Raw genomic sequence first — 19,480 nt, 5'->3', positions numbered from 1 at the left:
CAGTGGCCCTGGGCAGAACAAAGGCACAGCTGACCTTGGCCTGCACTTCCTAAGAGGCCCCAGAGCCAGCACAACAGCGGACAGCTTTAGACCACATCCAAGCACTACCCAACCACCTCCACAAGCGGCACACTGAAGAGGGTACTCAGCAGGAACCAGAATCCTGCTGAAGTCAGTCCTGCTCTGTGGGGTGGGCCCCTGCAGAGTTGATACTCCACAGTGGTTGGTGATCGCAGCCTGTCCTTGCAGTCAATCCAGCTGGGGGTAAATCCCTCCCACTAACATGTCAATAGCAATTAAGACTCAACTACAGCCCTGGCCGTTTGGCTCAGCGGTTAGAGTGTCGGCCTGTGGTCCAGAGGGACTTGGGTTCGGTTCCCGCTAAGGGCACGTCCCTCGGTTGCAGTTTGTCCCCGGCCCTGGTTGGTCGTGCGGGTGGCAGCCACTCGATGTGTTCCTTTCACGTCGATGTTTCTCTCTCTGTCTCTCTCTCTCTCCCTCCCACTCTATCTGAACAAAAAATGGAAGAATGTCCTCGGGTGAGGATTAAAAAATAATAATAATAAAAAATTAAAAAAAAAAAAAAAAAAATTCAACTACACAACCTACATAGGGGATGAGGAGGGGTTGTGGGAGTACCTATAGTGCCCAGCTTGGGTAACTGGGGAGGCTGTGCAATTGGACCCTACAGAACACTTATTACAGGAGGCCACTCTACCAAGCCCAACAGACAGAAGCTCTACTGCATACACAGAAACAAACAGAGGGAGGCTGCCAAATGAGACAAAGAAACATGTCCCAAATGAAAGAACAGGACAAAACTCCAGAAAAAGAACTAAGGAAAATGGAGACAAGCAATCTACTAGATGCAGAGTTCAAAACACTAGTTACAAGGATGCTCAATGAACTTTAGTGAGAACTTGAACAAAGAGACAGTAAGCATAAAAAAGATCATGGAAACATTAAAAAAGAACCAGTGAGAAATGAAGAATATACTAAGTGAAATAAAGAATAATTTACAGGGAATCAACAGTAGAGTAGATACAGCCAAGAACTGAATCAGTGATTTGGAAAATAAGGAAGCAAAAAAAACCAATAAGAATAGCAAAAAGAGCCCTGGCCAGTTTGGCTCAGCGGTTAGAGTGTCGGCCTGCGGTCCGGAGAGACCCGGGTTCGGTTCCCGCTAAGGGCACGTACTTCGGTCGCAGTTTGTCCCCGGCCCTGGTTGGTCGTCCGGGTGGCAGCCACTCGATGTGTCCCTTCACGTCGAGGTTTCTCTCTCTCTCTCCCTCCCACTCTATCTGTACAAAAAAATGGAAAAATATCCTCGGGTGAGGATATTAAAAAAAAAAAAAAAGAATAGCAAAAAGAAAAAAGAACCCCATCCCCAAATGAAGAGTGTAAGGAGCCACGGGACAACTTCAAGCATACCAACATTCGCATCATGCGGGTGCCAGAAGAAAGAGAGCAAGAAATTGAAAACCTATTTGAAAAAATAATGACAGAAAACTTCCTAACCTGGTGAAGAAAACAGACATACAAGTCTAGGAAGAGCAGAGTCCCAAAGAAGATGAACCCATAAAGACCCATACTTACCAAGACACATCAAAATTAAAATGCAAAGACTGAAGACAAAGAATCGTACAAGCAGCAAAAGAAAAAAGCAATTTGTTACCCACAGGAGATTTAATACATATAGATTTAATACATATGACAACTATAGCATAAAGGATGGTGGGGTTGGAGGATGGTTGTGGTACTAAACAGACCTATACAATTGCAATGTTTCTGCATTTTATGTGAAATGGTACAATATTAATATTAAGAGACTAAAAAGTTAAGGATATATATTGTAATCCATATAGCAACTAATAAAAAATGCAAAAAGTCATATAGTTAAGAAGCTAATAGTTGCATTAAAAAGGAATCTTTAAACACATTCAAATAATACAAAGGCAGGCAAAAAAGGGAGAACAAAGGAACCAGAGAGAGGAGACAAAGAGAAAAGAAAAAGGTGCTTAAAGTAATCATATTGATAACGGTACTAAATGTAAATAAACTTAAACACTATAATTAAATGGCAGAGATTATCAGAATGAGTAACAAAGCAAGAAATACACTTTATTTGTAAAGATAGAGAGAGGGTAAAAGTACAGAAATCAAAAAGCTATATCCTGTAAATTGTAAGCATAAAAAAGCTGGAGTGGCTATATTACTATCTGATAAAACAGACTTCAAGACAAAAAATATTAGCTGAAGAAAAAGATTTCAAAATGATAAAAATTTAATTCAGCAGGAAGATATAATTACCATAAATGTGTGCATCTGATGACAGAGCTTTCATATACACAAGCAACAAAGATAATTAAAGGGAGAAACTGACAATTCCATAATCTTAGTAAGAGATTTAAACTCCTCCATCAGCAATTGACACAAATTATCAGTGAAGACAATCTGAATAAACTATCAATCATCTTGACCTAATTGATATTTATAGTACATTATAACCAACAACAGAAACAAATACATTCTTTTTGGTGCATATGATATGTTTGCCAAGACAGACCTTCTGCTAGGCCATAAAGTAAGTCACACATTTTAAAAGGATTCAAATCATAAAGAGTATATTCTCTGACCACAAGATAATTAACTGACTTGGAAACAAACAACAGGATATCTAGTAAAACTTATGGTTCAAAAAAACCCAAGAAGAAAATTAGAAACATTTGAAACTGAATGATAATGAAAATTAAACAGATTAAAATGTGTTGAATGAAGTTAAAGCAGTTCTGCGTCGAAAAGAATTTAACTTTGCTCAAAGAGAGGTCTAGCCTTTTTCCTCAGCTCCTGGGAGGTAATCTCTAGGCCCTTACAACAGCGGTTCTCAACCTATGGGTTGCGACTCCTTTGGGGGTCAAATGACCCTTTCACAGGGGTCACCTAAGACCACTGGAAAACACCTATTTCCGATGGTCTTAGGAACCAAGACACCGTTTCTCTATCTGTCTCCAGGTGGGTCTGCCTATGTGCAGATACGCCCACATGAGTACCCGGTGTGATGACACCATTGTGCCAATCCCAACACATACACCCTGTACAAATACAGGTGTATATGACAGGGTTGGTGCCATAATGTACTTATGTGGACCAGTAGAAAGCAGCTATTTTGTTAAAAGCAGTTACTGTGCCCGGCCGGTGTGGCTCAATGCTTGAGCATCAACCCATGCACCAAGAGGCTGCCTGTTCGATTCCTGGTCAGGGCACATGCCCAGGTTGTGGGCCCGATCCCCAGTGGGGAGCATGCAGGAGGTGGCCAATCGATGTTCTCTCTCATCAATGTCTTTATCTCTCTCTCCCTTTCCCTTCCTCTCTCTCTAAAACCAATAAAGAAAAAAAATTTAAAAAAAACACACAAAAAAACAGCTACTGTGTTGAAAGCAGCAATATTGGAGGTAAAATGACACTTCATGAATTATAATTACTGGATAAATGTAAAATCGTGCACTGTAAAATCATCAACTACTGCAAAAAAAAAAAAAAAATCTGTACCATGGGAACTTAATCTGGATGCTGATTGGTCTTTTTATATTCAGCTGTAGTTGATGTGAATACTGCCCCCTTGTGATAGTAACAGGTATGTAAGAAAACAACACAGAGAATACTAAATCATAGGAAACTTTAATGAACTGTATTGACTAAACTATGCCATGTGTCATCTATTGTATTATTAAAGCTGTTGTTATATATTATTTTCATTAGCAAACCATCCCTTGACAATGGATCATGTAGAGAAGAACGTTAAGAAAAGAAAATATAGTGAGGATTTTTTACAGTATGGTTTTACCTCAATAATTACAGCAGGAATTGAGAAACTGCAATGTGTTATTTGTTGTGAAGTTCTATCAGCCAAATCTATGAAGCTGAACAAACTAAAACGCCATTTTGATAGCTAGCATCTGAGATTTGCCGGCAAGGATACCAACTATTTTAGAAGCAAAGCTGATGGACTCAAGAAAGCCAAACTGGACACTGGTTCCAAGTACCACAAACAAAACGTGGCAGCTGTTGAAGCTTCATATTTGGTGACACTCAGAATCGCCAGAGCTATGAAACCTCACATCATTGCTGAGGATTTACTGTTGCAGCAGCCAAAGACATTGTTCAAGTTATGGTCAAAGACAAATTTGTTACAAAATTGAGTAAAATTTCCTTATCTAACGACACTGTCCGCAGAAGAATAGGTGACATGTCTGCTGATATTCTTGATCAGGTAATCCAAGAAATTAAATCTGCTCCACTTCCAATATTTAGCTTCCAGCTTGATGAATCTACAGATATTGCAAACTGTTCAGTTACTGGTTTATGTGAAGTATGTTAATGATGGTGACTTTAAAGATGAGGGTTTTTTTTTGCAAACCTCTTGAAATGACAACTACTACACATGACGTATTTGACACAGTTGGTTCATTTCTGAAAGAGAATAAGATCTCTTGGGAAAAGGTTTGTGGTGTTTGCACAGATGGTGCTCCAGCTATGCTAGGATGTCGATCTGGATTTCAACGTTTGGTACTGAATGAGTCACCAAAAGTCGTCGGAACTCATTGTATGATTCATCAGCAAATATTAGCAACGAAGACGCTGACACAGGAGTTACAAGAAGTAATGAAAAGCATCATAAATTCTGTCAATTTTGTAAAGGCGAGCACTTTAAACAGTCGACTGTTTTCACAACTGTGCAACAAGTTGGATGTGCTGAACAATGCTCTGCTATTTCACACTGAAGTGAGATGGTATTGACAGAAAAAGTTTTAAAACGTGTTTTTGAGCTTCGTGATGAACTCAAAACGTTTTTTAATCAGAAAGTAAGACCACAGTTCGAAGCACTTTTCAGTGATAAAAGTGAACTGCAGAAAATACCTTACTTGATTGACATCTTTGCGATCTTGAATGAGTTATATTTATCACAGCAAGGACCAAATGCAACATGCCTCAATTTGCCTGAAAAGATCTGATCATTCCTAATGAAACTCCAGCTTTGGCAAAAAATAAAAAAATCGGACGAAAATAAAATTGACATGTTGCCTACCTTATCTGCTTTCTTTGAGGAACATGACATTGAACCAGACAAAAGGATTACGATGATAATTTCTGTGAAAGAACACTTGCACATGCTTGCAGACGAAATTTTATTGTACTTTCCAAATCTACCTGACACCCCATTTGCACTTGCCAGAAGCCCATTCACAAAGTTGAAGATGTTCCTGAGACAGCACAAGAGGAGTTCATTGAAATTATTAATAGCGATGCAGCGGAACTGATTTCTATACAATGCCAGTTAGAAAATTCTGGATCAAGTGTTTGCAGTCATATCCTGTTTTGCCTGAGACTGTGTTGTGCCTTCTTCTTCCATTTCCAACAACATATCTTTGTGCAACAGGGTTTTCCAGCTTGTTGGTTATCAAATCTAAATACAGAAGTAGACTTGTTGTGGAAGATAATCTTCATCGTGCTCTTGCAAAGACTGCCCCGACAATTTCTAATTTGGTGAGAAAGAAGCAATCTCAACCTTTGCACTGACTTTGGTTTTTTACGCATACTGTCACAAAATCTAGCAATGTAGTTTACTGTTGTTATATCAAGACTGTTACCCATGCTACCCCATGCTTCAAGACAAAATTTCATTTATTTGTAATTAGAAATAAATATTTCACAAAATATAATTACATATTGTTTTTGTGATTAATCACTACGCTTTAATTCTGTTCAATTTATAACAATGAAAATACATCCTGCATATCAGATATTTACATTACGATTCATAACAGTAGCAAAATTATAGTTATGAAGTAGCAACAAAAATAATTTTATGGTTGGGGGTCACCACAACATGAGGAACTGTGTTAAGGGATTGCGACATTAGTAAGGTTGAGAACCACTGCCTTACAATGTCCTGCTGATAGGAGTATCTTTGTCTACCTAGGGGTTTTGGGGCACACAAGATAGTGTAGCGAGATAATTTATTGTGGAGGGGGGTTTTTAGCTCAGTCTGCAGGAGAGGCTGGGGATGGGTCAGCAACATGAGTAGACTACCACACAGACTTGATTGAACCCCAATAAAAACTCTGGACACCAAGACTTGGGTGAGTTTCTCTGGTTGGAAATATTTGGTGTGCATCATCACACATCTTTGCCAGCAGAGTTAAAGTTGTCCATGACTCCACACTGAGAGGACAACTGGAAGGTCCTTATTTGGAACTTTCTTGGACTTTGCCCCATGGGTCTCTCCCTTAACTGACTTAAAAATCAGTTGTTTTTTTTCAAACTTCTCTTTATTGTTGAATGTATTACAGATTCCCCCCCCCGCCCCCCTCCTCCCCACTCTCAACCCCCTCCTGCCTTCCCCACACTGCTGTCTGTGTCCACTGGTTATGTATATATGCATATAAGTTCTTCGGCTTATCTCTTCCTGCCCACCCTCCCCCCTTCCCTTTGAGGTTCCTCAGTCTAACAACTAATTTGTACTTATTAATCCCTTCACCTTTTTCACCCATCCCCTCAACTCCCTCCCATCTGGCAACCAACAAAAAGTTCTCTGTATCTATGAGTCTGTTTCTGTTCTGCTTGCTCATTTTGTTTGTAGATTCAATTGTTGATAGATATGTATTAACTGCCCTTTTATTGGTCATATTTTTGTTCTTCTCCTTCAAGAAGACCCTTTACATTTCATATAATTCTGGTTTGATGGTGATGAACTCCTTTAGCTTTTTTTTTGTCTGGGAAACTCTTTATATGTCCATCAATTCTAAATGATAGCTTTGCAGGACGGAGTAATCTTGGTTGTAGGTTGTTGCGTTTCATCACCTTGAATGTTTTTATTGATTTTTTAGAGTGAGAGGAAGGGAAAGGGAAACAGTGATGTAAGAGAACAGCACTGATCAGCTATCTCCTGCATGCCATGCTCCCTACCGGGGATCAAGCCCACAACCAGGGCATGTGCCCTGACCAGTAATCGAACCATGACCTCTCAGTCCAGGGGACATTGCTCAATCCACTGAGCCACACCAGCCGGGTGCTCTCCTTTAGCTGATTTTAATCTGTATCCTTCACTGTAATAAACCATAACCAGCAGTATAACTGCTTTCAGTGAGTTCTGCAGGTTCTACTATCAAATTATTGAACCCTATGGTGGTCTTGGGAACCTCCAAACTTGTAACTGGTGTCAGAAGTGAGAATCATCTTGTGGATCATTACTGAACTTTACAAATACTTAGAATGAATTTGTTGATTTAAATGCTTAAACTAAAAAAAGAGGTTTACAATCAGTAACCTAAAGATTTACTTCAAGAGGCTACAAAATACTAAAGTAAACAAAGAGAAGTAAACAAAGAAATAATAAAGGGCAGTAATCAATGAAGTAGAAAACAAACAATTGAGAATATTAATAAAGTCAAATGATCAACAAAATGGATAAACCCTTTTCTAAACTAATAAAGAAAAGAGAATACAATCACCAATATCAAGAATGAAAGAGAGATTATCACCAAAAAAACCTGACAAACCTTAAAAAGACAATAAGAAAATAATTATGAACAACTTCAGACCAAGTAATTCAGCAGGTTAGATGAAATCAAGAAACTTCTTGAAAGATACTTCTTACCACACAGAATATTTGGATACAATATAAAACAGTAAATCTGAGTAGTCCATATGTATTAAAGAAATAAAATTTGTTATAAAAATTCTTCTCACAGAGAAGACTACAGGTTCAGCTGCAAATTTTACCAAACATGTGAGGGGAAAAAAACATCATTTTTTACATGAATTCTTTCAGAACACAAAAAGAATATTTCCCAACTATGAGACCATCATAACATTAATATTAAACCCTGACAAAGGCATTACAAAAGAAGAAAATGATGAACCAATATCCTTCATGAACATATGCAAGAATCCTTTTTATATTTTTTCTTTATTGATTTTAGAGAGAGAGGAAGGGAGAGGGAGAGATAGAAACATCAATGAGAGAGAACATCCACTGGCCACCTCCTGCATGCCTCCTCTGAGGATCGGGTCCACAACCTGGGCATGTGCCCTGACCAGGAATTGAACTGGCTACCTCTTGGTGCATGGGTCAATGCTCAACCACTGAGCCACACTGGCTAGGCCAAAACTCCTTTTAAAAAGTAGCAAATTGACTGTGAAAAGGATAATCCAAAGGACTAAACAGGATTTATTGCATCAAGGCAAAGGTAAGTTTAACATCTGAAAAAAATCAGTGTAGTTCTCAATATTAACAGAATAAAGGAGAAACTCATCTGATCATATTAATAGACATGTGACCTATGCAAGACATGTGACATAATTTAACACCAATTCATAATAAAATTTTCAGTAAACTTAAAATTCAGAACAATTATTAACCTGATAATCTACAAAAGACCTACAACTAACACATCTAATGGTGAAATGTTAAACATTCCCCCCATTAAGATGGGGAACAAGGCAAAGGATTCTCATTCTTCTCACTTCTATTCAAAATTATGTTGAACTACATAAACATAGCTAGAAGGCAAGTAAAAGAAATAAAAAGCATGAAATTCAAGAAGTAAAATTGTCTCCATTTGCAAAAGACATGACTGTTTACAATAAAAATTCCAAGGAATTTACAAAAGTACTAGAATAGTAGAATTTAGCTAGGTTGCAGGATACAATGTTAATCAACCAAATTATATTTTTTATACCATCAGCAAATTAACTGGAAACCAAAATGTTCTAAAAATTCCACTTATACCAACTCCAAAAAAGATTTAAAAATCAGGAATATCTTTTAACAAGACGTCCATCTTCACTGAAAATTACAGAACACTGCTAAAAGAATTAAGACCTAAAGAGAGATATAATGTTTATGAATTGGAAGACTCAATATTATTAAGATATCCATTTTTCTTCAAATGATCTATAGATTCAATGTAATCTCAATAATACCAGCACATTGTGTATAAATTGACACAATGATTGTAAAATGTTGAAATACAAATGACCAGAATAGCCAAATCAAATTTTATAAAGAACAAAGTTGGAAGGCTCATTATCTCCTGATCACAAAAGAGCGTGGTACTGGCCAAAAGGTGGACAAACTTTTCCATGAAACAGAATAAAGAGTTCAGGAGTAAATTCACACATATATGGTCAAAGTGCATTTGATTTTTGACAAAGTGCAGTAACAATTTAGTGAGGGAAGGAAGACATTTGAACAAATGGATATTCATCATACACAAAATTAATTCAAAATCTATCACAGACCTCAATGTAAAATCTAAAACTATAAACTTTCTAGAAGAAAATATAAAAAAAGAATTGCAAACTTGGGGTAGAGAAAGATTTGTTATATAGAACACAAAAAGCACAACAACAAAAAATTATGATAAACTGAGCTTTATTAAAATTTGCTTTTCAAAATCACCACAAAGTAAAAAGCAAACTACAAAATGAGAGAAAATATTTGAAATAAATAAATCTGACAAAGGACTCATCTGTATAAAAACCTTTTAGAATTCAATAATAGACAAACAATCTAGTTTTTTAAAAACGGGGAACAAATTTATGTAGTACTTCACGTATTCTTTTGCTAGGGCTACTGTAACAAAGTACACACTGGGTGGTTTAAACAACAAAGCTGATAATCTCACAATTCTAGAGACTAAAAGTCCAAGATCAAAGTGTTAGCAGAGGTGGTTCCTTTTGAGGCTCTGAGAAAGAATCTAATCTGTGATTCTGATTATTTTTCTCCTGATTCTGGTAGCTTGCTGGCATTCTTTGGCATCCCTTGGCTTGTAAATTCATCACTCAGATATCTGCCTTCATCTTCATATGGTGCTCTTGCTGTGTGCTTATCTCTTTGTCCAAATTTCCTCTTGTTATAAGTATACCACTGGATTAACACTCACTCTAATGGCCTCATTTCAACTTGACAAACTCTGTAGAAACCCAATCTCCAAATAAGGTCACATTCTGAGGTACCAGAATTTGGGACTCCAATACATCTTTTTTTTTTGAAGAAACACAGTTTAACCTATAACACTTCTTCAAAAGAAGAGGTACTAATGTTAAACACAGAAAGATGCTCAACATCACAAGTCATCAAGAAAATGCAAAATAAAACCACAATAGGATACTACTGCATACCCACAAAAATGTTTAAAAACATTCTTTTTTTAAAGAAAAGGCAAATATCAGTGAGACTGTGGACCAGTTGGGACTCTCGTACATGCTAGGATATGAAAATAACCATTAAATACTTATCCAAAAGGAATAAAAACATATATCCATGGGGTTGGGCATGGGTTTGGAGGACTGGGTGAAAAAGGTGAAGTGATTTTTTTTTTGTTAATTCTCACCTGAGGATATCTTCCATTGATTTTCTAGATAGAGTCGAAGGGAGGGAGAGAAGAAGGGAGAGAAACATCAATGTGAGAAAAACACACTGACTGGCTGCCTCCCACACATCCCTGACCGGAGCCAGAAACAAACCTGCAATCCAGGTACATGCCCTTGACCGGGAATCAAATCTGTGACCTCTCGATCTGAGGCCCTAACCACTGAGACAAACTGGCCAAGGTATGGTAAAGGGATTTGAGAAGTACAGATTGGTAGTTACAAAACAGTCATGGGGATGTGAAATATAGTATGTGAAATATAGTCAATAATAACGTAATAATTATATATGATGTCAATTGGGTAATCAAAATATCAGGCGGAAAACTCTGTAAAGTATATGAATGTCTAACCACTATGCTGTACACCTGAGACTACTACAAAATAATATGTAAACTGTAATTGAAAAAAAAAAAATGTCCAGATAAAAACTTGTACATGAAGATTCATAGCATCTTTATTCACAATACCCCAAAACTGTTTACAATCCAAATGCCCATTAACAGATATGAATAAACAAAATGTAATATATCCTTATAGTGAAATATCTTTGCAATAAAAAGCAAACCACTGACATAAGCAACCACCTCAATGCCTCTTAAAAAGAATTATGATGAGTTAAAGAAGACACAAAGAGTACTTACTGTATGAATCCATTAATATAAAGTTTTGAAAATGTAAAATTGTAGTGACAAAAGGCAAATAAGTGGTATCAGGTGGGGAGTGGAAGGTTGTATGGAACACTAAGGAACACAAAGAATCTTTTTAGAATGACAGAAAAATGCTGTAACTTGATTGTGGCAGTGGTGTCACAGGGGTTTACAGGTATAAAAACTAAACAAATTATATACTTTACATGAATTCAATTTAACAAATAGATATTATACCTCAATAAAAATAATTAAATAAAATAGATTTCTGTAAATCTGTTGGAAAAGATCACATTTTCAACAGCAACAAAAACAAAGAGAGAACTTAAACCTATAGGACTCAAACCTTTATGATGAAAACTGCAAATACTACTGAAGGGAATAAAGGAACACTAAATAAATGAAACACAGTTGTTCTTGGATAAAGGTCCAATACTTTAATAGTTTGAATTTTTAAAAAATTCATACATTCACCCCGGCCGGTTTGGCTCAGCGGTTAGAGCGTCGCCCAGTGGTCCAGAGAGACCCAGGTTCGGTTCCTGCTAAGGGCATGTACCTTGGTTGCAGTTTGTCCCCGGCCCTGGTTGGGTTGTGCGGGTGGCAACCACCCGATGTGCCCCTTTCATGTTAATGTTTCTCTCTCTCTCTCTCTCCCTCCCACTCTATCTGAACAAAAAATGGAAAAATGTCCTTGGGTGAGGATAAAAAAAAAAATCCATACATTCAATGTGTTTGCAATAAAAATATAAATATGAGTAAGAATGCTTGACAGGGCATTAGTAATCATCAATTGAAAAACCTGCCTTGCCAGTGTGTTTCACTGGTTGAGTGTCGACCCATGTACCAAGAAGATGCTGGTTTGATTCCCGGTCAGGGCACATGCCCAAGTTGTGGGCCCAAATCCCCAATGGGGGTCAAGAAGGAGGCAGCCAATCCATGTTCTCTCTCATCTATTTCCATCTCTCTCTCCCTCTCCCTTCTTCACTCTCTAAAATCAATTAAAAAAAAATTTTTTTAAAGTATTATGTAAGAAGGTCAAAGAAATTCTGAATTAAAAAGTCATGATAGGCAACTGGTACTATCATATATAAATAAATGTTAAAAGCCCTCAATAATTAAACACTTGATAACAGCACAAATAAATCAACTGAACAGTACAGAGTCTACTCACAACAGAAGTCAATATATATGGGAACTTATTCATGTGATAAGAATACTATTTTAAATCAGTAGGAGAATGATGTAGTGTTTGGTAAATGGATATCTGGGAAAAGATTCAGGATTCCTACAGTGTAACTTAAAAAAAAAAATTTAGATGTTCGATCATAGACCTAAATATAAAGAACTGAGCCAAAAACTACTAAAACAAAACATGGGTAAATTTGTTCTCACTCTTGAAATGGTGAAGTCTAAGTCAGAAACAGTATCAGCCCTCACCGGGGAATGAACCTATAACCCAGGTATGTGCCCCTTGACTGGGAACGAACCTGAGACCCCTCAATGCGTGGGCCTATGCCCTAACCACTGACACACATTGGCCAGGGCATGCAGAGATTCTTTTTTTTTTTTTATCCTCACTCAAGGACATTTTTCCATTTTTTGTTCAGGTAGAGTGGGAGGGAGAGAGAGGAAGAAAGAGAGAGAAACATCGACGTGAAAGGGACACATCGAGTGGCTGCCACCCACATGACCAACCAGGGCCGGGGACAAACTGCAACCAAGGTACGTGCCTTCAGTGGGAACCGAACCCGGGTCTCTCTGGACTGCAGGCCGGCACTCTAACCGCTGAGCCAAACTGGCCAAGGCCATGCAGAGATTCTTTACATCTAACATATATTTCTTACATTTTTGGTTTGTCTTTACTCAATATTTAGTAAATGCAAATTTTACACAGCATGCAAATGACTAGTAAATTATACTTTTTAAACTTTTGGTATACCATCAGGGTGTAATGATGGTAGTGTGTGTGTGTGTGTGTGTGTGTGTGTGTATAAGCAATTCTAACTATAAGGATTACTTCTCCATAGTTTTTTCTTCTTAAAGTCCTCCATATAAGAGTTTACTTTTTTATATATAGAATAAAATTCATTCTATTTTGAAATAAGTTATCACTATTGCATCATCCTTCAGATACCACCTTTGTAGTCTTTTTATTTTTTTACATTTTAATTTTTTACAGTTGGGAATGCAGAATTTTTAACTTTCTGCCTAGGTTGGAAAAAAAACAAGATCACCCATAGGTCCAATGATTTGTGAGGCAGATTTACGATTAGTTATACTCACAACTATCATTTATTCCAGCGAAACAATACAAAACAAAAATCAATAAAGGGTAAATGTGCATGTGGCAAAGTTTAGGGGAAATCAGGAGTAAGCTTCTACAGTTCTCTCCCAGTAGAGTCACATAAAATGCCCTTAATTTTCCCACCTACAAGTTGTGACAACACATGTAAAATACTGCCAACCAGGAAAAGATTGTGAGAGACTTAGAACCTGGGGTATTCTCTGGGGGCAGATCATGTGGGCTAGGTCTCTAGCAGACATTAAAATTCCAGTCTTCCAGAAGGAAGTGTTCAGCTTAAATCATATCATTTGCACAAACAGTTTGGACACAGTGAACCACTCTTATTAGTTAGTGGTGGGGACCTTCTTGAAATCTAAGTTTCTAGACACCAGCTAAACACCAAACTTGCAAGCAGGCCTTTTCAAAGATAGCAATTGAGGTTATGTTAATTCTTTTCTGCATACCACCAATAATGGGGAAAGATAAGAAAAGTGTCAAAGACATTTTACAATTACTAGCTGATCAGAAGATGAATGAAAATAAAGGGAGCAGCACTGTAGATTAATAATATGATTAATTTGGTTGTGTAAGTGAAATGTGAGTCTATAAGTCTTCAGAAGACAATATTCTAAATTAATTTTCTGAAATTCAAGAATAAAATGAGTGAAAAACTAAGGACAAAAAGGAAATATCAAAAATCTCATACACTTAGTCCAGAATTTTATCATAAAAATATTTTGTGACAGCCCTGGCCAGTTTGGCTCAGCGGTTAGAGCGTCGGCCTGCGGTCCGGAGAGACCCGGGTTCGGTTCCCGCTAAGGGCACGTACTTCGGTTGCAGTTTGTCCCCGGCCCTGGTTGGTCGTGCGGGTGGCAGCCACTCGATGTGTCCCTTCACGTCGATGTTTCTCTCTCTCTCTCTCCCTTCCTCTCTCTCCCTCCCACTCTATCTGTACAAAAAATGGAAAATATCCTCGGGTGAGGATAAAAAAATATATATATATATTTTGTGACAAAAATTTGGCCCATCCCTGTATCCTAAAAGTGTGACAGTACCCTCTTATTTTTTTATATTTATGCACCAAAATTTGCTTTGTGCAGTTCGTAAGTAGATAATTTTGAAGGTAGCTATATATATACAAAGAGTAAATGGAAGGAAACAAATGATGCAAAAATAAAAAACTCACTACATTGATCATTCTAAAAATGAAATGCTTTGTGATTAAAGATAAAAAACAAACAAATGTTGTCTGTCTATAACAAAATCATAAGCCATCAAAATTCATAGAAGTATTCCCCAGCCTGTGCAGCTCAGTTTGTTGGGTATCATCCCATGCACCAGGAGGTCGCAGGTTTGATTCCTAGTCAGGGCACATGTCCGGGTTTTGGGCTTGATCCCAAGTAGGGGACAAACAGGGGACAGCAGATGGATTTTTCTCTTTCATCAATGCTTCTCTCTCTCTCTCTTTCCCTTCCTCTTTTTTTGTGTGGTATGTGCCCCAGCAGGAACCGAACCCAGGACTCTCTGGCCCGCAGGCTGACACTCAACCGCTGAGCCAAACTGGCCAGGGCCCCTTCCTCTTTCTTAAAAGCCCTGGCCAGTTTGGCTCAGCGGTTGGAGCATTGGCCTGACAGCCAGAGAGTCCCAGGTTCGGTTCCTGCTAGGGGCACGTACCAAAAAAAAAAGTCAATAAAAACATATTTTTAAAAAGTTCATAAAAATATTGTGCTTTGATGTCAAGTGAAGACCAAAACCTGTCTGATATCTGGAACCAGTATGTACCAAATGGATAGATATGCATGTTCATGTATGTTAGCTGATGAATGGTTGGTTACAATCAAAGGACAATGAACACTTGAGGTATAAATTCTTAAAAAACCAAATGTGTTTTACACACATACACACACACACACACACACACAAAATTGAATACTATTCAGCTACTAAAAGAAATTAACTGCTAATATAGGCAATCATGTGGATTAACCTCGAAATAGTCTAAATGAAGCCAGGCTAAAAAATAGAACATTCCTTATTATTTAATTTATATAAAACTCCAGAAAATTCAAACTAATCTATATGACAGAATCAAACCAGCAGTAGTCTGAGAGAAGAGGGATAGGGAAGGATGGGAGGGAGGGACTAAAACAAAACAAAACAAAAAAAGCTTGAGCCCTGGCCGGTTTGGATCAGTGGTTAGAGCATCGGCCTGCGGACCAGAGAGTCCCAGGTTTGGTTCCCACTAAGGGCATGTACCTCAGTTGCAGTTTGTCTCCAGCCCCAGTTGGAGTCATGTGGGTGGCAACCACTCAATGTGTCTCTCTCATGTTGATGTTTCTCTCTCTCTCTTCCTCCCTCTCTCCTTCCCATTCTATCTGAAGATAAATGCAAAAACAAACAAACAAACAAACAAAAAAACTTGAGGAAACTTATGGGAATAATGAGTATGTTCACTATCTTGATTGTAGTGATGGTTTCCCAGGTGCATATATACATATGTCAAAACCTCAAAATTGCACCCTTTTTAATAGGTATTGTTTATTGTATGTCAATAAAGCTGATTTTAAAAATTGGGTTGGTTTGCTATTTTAGATTCAAATTAAAATTTTTAATAAAATTTTTCATTATTCCTTCATTCCTCTGCAAATTATTTATAAAAGTACTTACTAATATTAAAAAATGGAAAAGAATAGCAATAAAAATAAATAAATAAAAGCGTGACAGAGAGTGATGAATAATTTTCCAAGTACACGAAGGGCTAACAGAAATGAAGAAGGCAGCCCAGCCAGTGTGGCTCAGTGGATTGAGGGTTGCCCCATGGACTGAGAGGTCCCGGTTAGATTCCTGGTCAGGGCACATGCCTGGGTTTTGGGCTAGATCCCTACTAGGGGCTGTGAAGGAGGAAGCTGATTGATATTTCTCTCTCACATTGATGTTTCATTCTCTCTCTTAAAAAAAAAAAAATCAATTAAAAAATATTAGGCCCTGGCCAGTTTGGCTCAGCGGTTAGAGCGTCGGCCTGCGGTCCGGAGAGACCCGGGTTCGGTTCCCGCTAAGGGCACGTACTTCGGTTGCAGTTTGTCCCCGGCCCTGGTTGGTCGTGCGGGTGGCAGCCACTCGATGTGTCCCTTCACGTCGATGTTTCTCTCTCTCTCTCCCTTCCTCTCTCTCCCCCCCATTCTATCTGTACAAAAAATGGAAAAATATCCTCGGGTGAGGATAAAAAAAATATATATATATATATATATTAGGAAAAAAAAAAGACAGTTGATATAGGGGAATACCTAACCTTTACAAAAATAATAAATAAAAAAACCATAATACAATTTATGACAATCATAACTTACTTTATATTTCAAATTTGTAAAATCTGTCCACCTTGCATTGCTTTTTTTCTCTAAAACCAAATTGAGGATCCCTTTAAAAAAAATTCTGCCAGCTAAAAAGCAAACCATAGATTTGGACTATAAGGAGGCAAAAAACACCCAATCAGAACAAAGAACCCAAAAAAATGAGAATAGTGTAAGAAGCTTCTGGGACAACCTCAAGCATACCAACATTCACATCATGGGGGTGCCAGAAGGAGGAGAGTGAAAGCAAGAAATTGAAAACCTATTTGAAACAATGACAGAAAACTTCCCTAACTTGGTAAAGGAAACAAACATACAAATCCAGGAAGCACAGAGTGCCAAACAAGATGAACCCAAAGAGGTCTTCACCAAAACACATCATAATTAAAACGCAAAAGGTTAAAGACAAATAGAGAATCTTAGAAGCAGCAAGAGAAAAGTACAAGTGGTACCTCGGTTCTCGAACATAATTCGTTCCAGGAGGACGGTCGAGAACCAAATTGTTCGAGAACCGAAGCAATGAAACCCAATAGGAAATAATGGAAACTGGATTAATTCGTTCCAAGCCCCAGAAAATGCCTATTTACTGGCCTAATTTGTATATAATATGTAGAAAAACATAAGTCTCAACAAGAAATAAAAGTGTACAGTATGTCTAAGGGTTAAATTCAGTGTAAAGCGTGACTCTCTCCACAAAGCGTGACTCTCTCCACAAAGCGTGACTCTCTCCACAAAGAGTGACTCTCTCTCTGCACTCACACTGATGACGCAAGCAAGGCGCGCTGGGCCAAATGAACGCCATTCGGCTCAACTCGGCTCATCTCGGAAGTTCGAGTTCCAAATATTTGTTCGGATTCCAAGACAAAAGTTTCTCGAATCTCCTGGTCGAATACCGATTTGGTCGAAAGTCAAGGCGTTCGAGAACCGAGGTATCACTGTAGTTAGTTACCTACAAGGGAGCTCCCATAAGATTTCTCAGAAGAAACTTTGTAGGCCGGAAAGGAGTGGCAAAAGACATTCAAAGTGATGAAAAGCAATGACCTACCACCAAGATTACGCTATCCTGCAAAGCTATCATTTAGAATTGATGAACATAAGAAGAGTTTCCCAGACAAAAAAAAAGCTAAAGGAGTTCATCACCACCAAACCAGAATTATATGAAATGTAAAGGGTCTTCTTGAAGGAGAAGAACAAAAATATGACCAATAAAAGGGCAGTTAATACATATCTATCAACAATTGAATCTACAAACAAAATGAGCAAGCAGAACAGAAACAGACTCATAGATACAGAGAACTTTTTGTTGGTTGCCAGATGGGAGGGAGTTGGGGGGATGGGTGAAAAGGTGAAGGGATTAATAAGTACAAATTGGTTGTTAGACTGAGGAACCTCAGAGGGAAGGGGGGAGGGCGGGCGGGAAGAGAAAAACCAAAGAACTTAAATGCATATATGCATAACCAATGGATACAGACAACAGTTTAGGGAAGGCAGGAGGGGGACAGGAGTGGAGAGGAGGGGGTCAATTGGGGGAAAAGAGGGGGGACATCTGTAATACATTCAATAAAGATAAGTTTAAAAAGAAAAAAAAAAATTCTACCAGGAACTCCCACTGGTCTGTGTTTCATACCTCTTAATAGCTATTGAAAATTCTAGGGAAGATTTCTTTTACATGTATTTTAACTCCAGCAAATGCCAAAGGTAGCTTAAAATAGACTTATTTTTTAAAAACACAGCTGTACTATTGGAACAAACTCACTCCTGGGTCTTAAGTCCAGAAGACGTAGCCAATTTGCTTCCCTCTTCAAAACATACTGTGGAATAAATATTATTTTCTACTTCTATAGAACTATTAAGTAATCAGGAGCTACAACTTCTGCTGCCTAATATGTTTTTTAATAAAGATAGTTCCCATTGATAATTGATGAATAGGTTGTATTCCAAATATCAGTATATGTATTTTTTCAAATAGTTGTTATTGATTTTAGAGAGAGAGAGGAAGGGAAAGGGAGAGAGAGAGAAACATCAATCAACTGCCTCCCACACACTGCGTACTGGGATTTAGCCTGCAACCAGGGCATGTGTCCTGACCAATTCGAACATGCAACCTCTTGGTGAATGGGATGACATTAAACCAACTGAGCCACACCAGTTAGGGTCCCAAAATCAGTATTTTTTTTTTTTTATTCTCACCCAAGGACATTTTTTTTAATACTTTGCTCAGAGAGAGTGGGAGAGAGAGAGAGAGAGATAAACATCGATGCGAAAGGGACACATCGAGTGGTCGCCACCCACACGACCCAATCAGGGCCGGGGACAAACGGCAACCGAGGTATGTGCCTTTAGCGGGAACCGAACCCGGGTCTCTCCAGACCGCATGCCAACGCTCCAACCGCTGAGCCAAACCGGCCAGGGCAGTATTTTTGATTATTTGAAACAACTTAAAATAACAATATAAATTATGACTGGATTCTAAAAGCCAACCCATTAAAAAGTCCGCTTAACACAATGTACCTGAGGCACATATTATTTCAAACATAGATAGCCATCAAATGCACACATATACACATATGCATGTGTATACCTAATTCTGTTTGAAATTAAAATCCAGATTACCAAAACATTCTCTGTCTTTTTCCCTTATCTTCCATTCCCAAATATATGCTCAAGATATTTTTTCTCCTTTGGTAGTAGCAAATAGGCAAGGGGGGACCAAATAATGAAGCAGAGGATACCTTTCTTAATCTGAAAATTTAAGTAAATTT

The 19,480-nt window shown here is 38.0% G+C and overlaps 1 protein-coding gene across 24 annotated transcripts in view; it reads right to left on the bottom strand.

The window, feature by feature from the left end:
• DLG1 (discs large MAGUK scaffold protein 1) overlaps window positions 1-19,480 on the bottom strand; it is a 261,892-nt gene that overhangs the window by 168,102 nt on the left and 74,310 nt on the right. For 10 of the 24 annotated variants that reach the window (XM_036243164.1, XM_036243165.1, XM_036243163.1 and 7 more), the window contains one exon: window positions 10,398-10,421. The exons of the other annotated variants lie outside the window; for them this stretch is intronic. In XM_036243164.1, the coding sequence (XP_036099057.1) occupies window positions 10,398-10,421 (24 nt within the window). The remainder of the gene's footprint in view (window positions 1-10,397; window positions 10,422-19,480) is intronic. 24 annotated transcript variants of the gene reach the window in all.

Source organism: Molossus molossus, unplaced genomic scaffold (genome assembly GCF_014108415.1).
Source record: "Molossus molossus isolate mMolMol1 unplaced genomic scaffold, mMolMol1.p scaffold_m16_p_5, whole genome shotgun sequence".
NCBI classification, from domain to species: Eukaryota; Metazoa; Chordata; class Mammalia; order Chiroptera; family Molossidae; genus Molossus; species Molossus molossus.
Note: the sequence above shows the minus strand (reverse complement) of the source record. Positions and strands in the feature narration are given on the sequence as shown.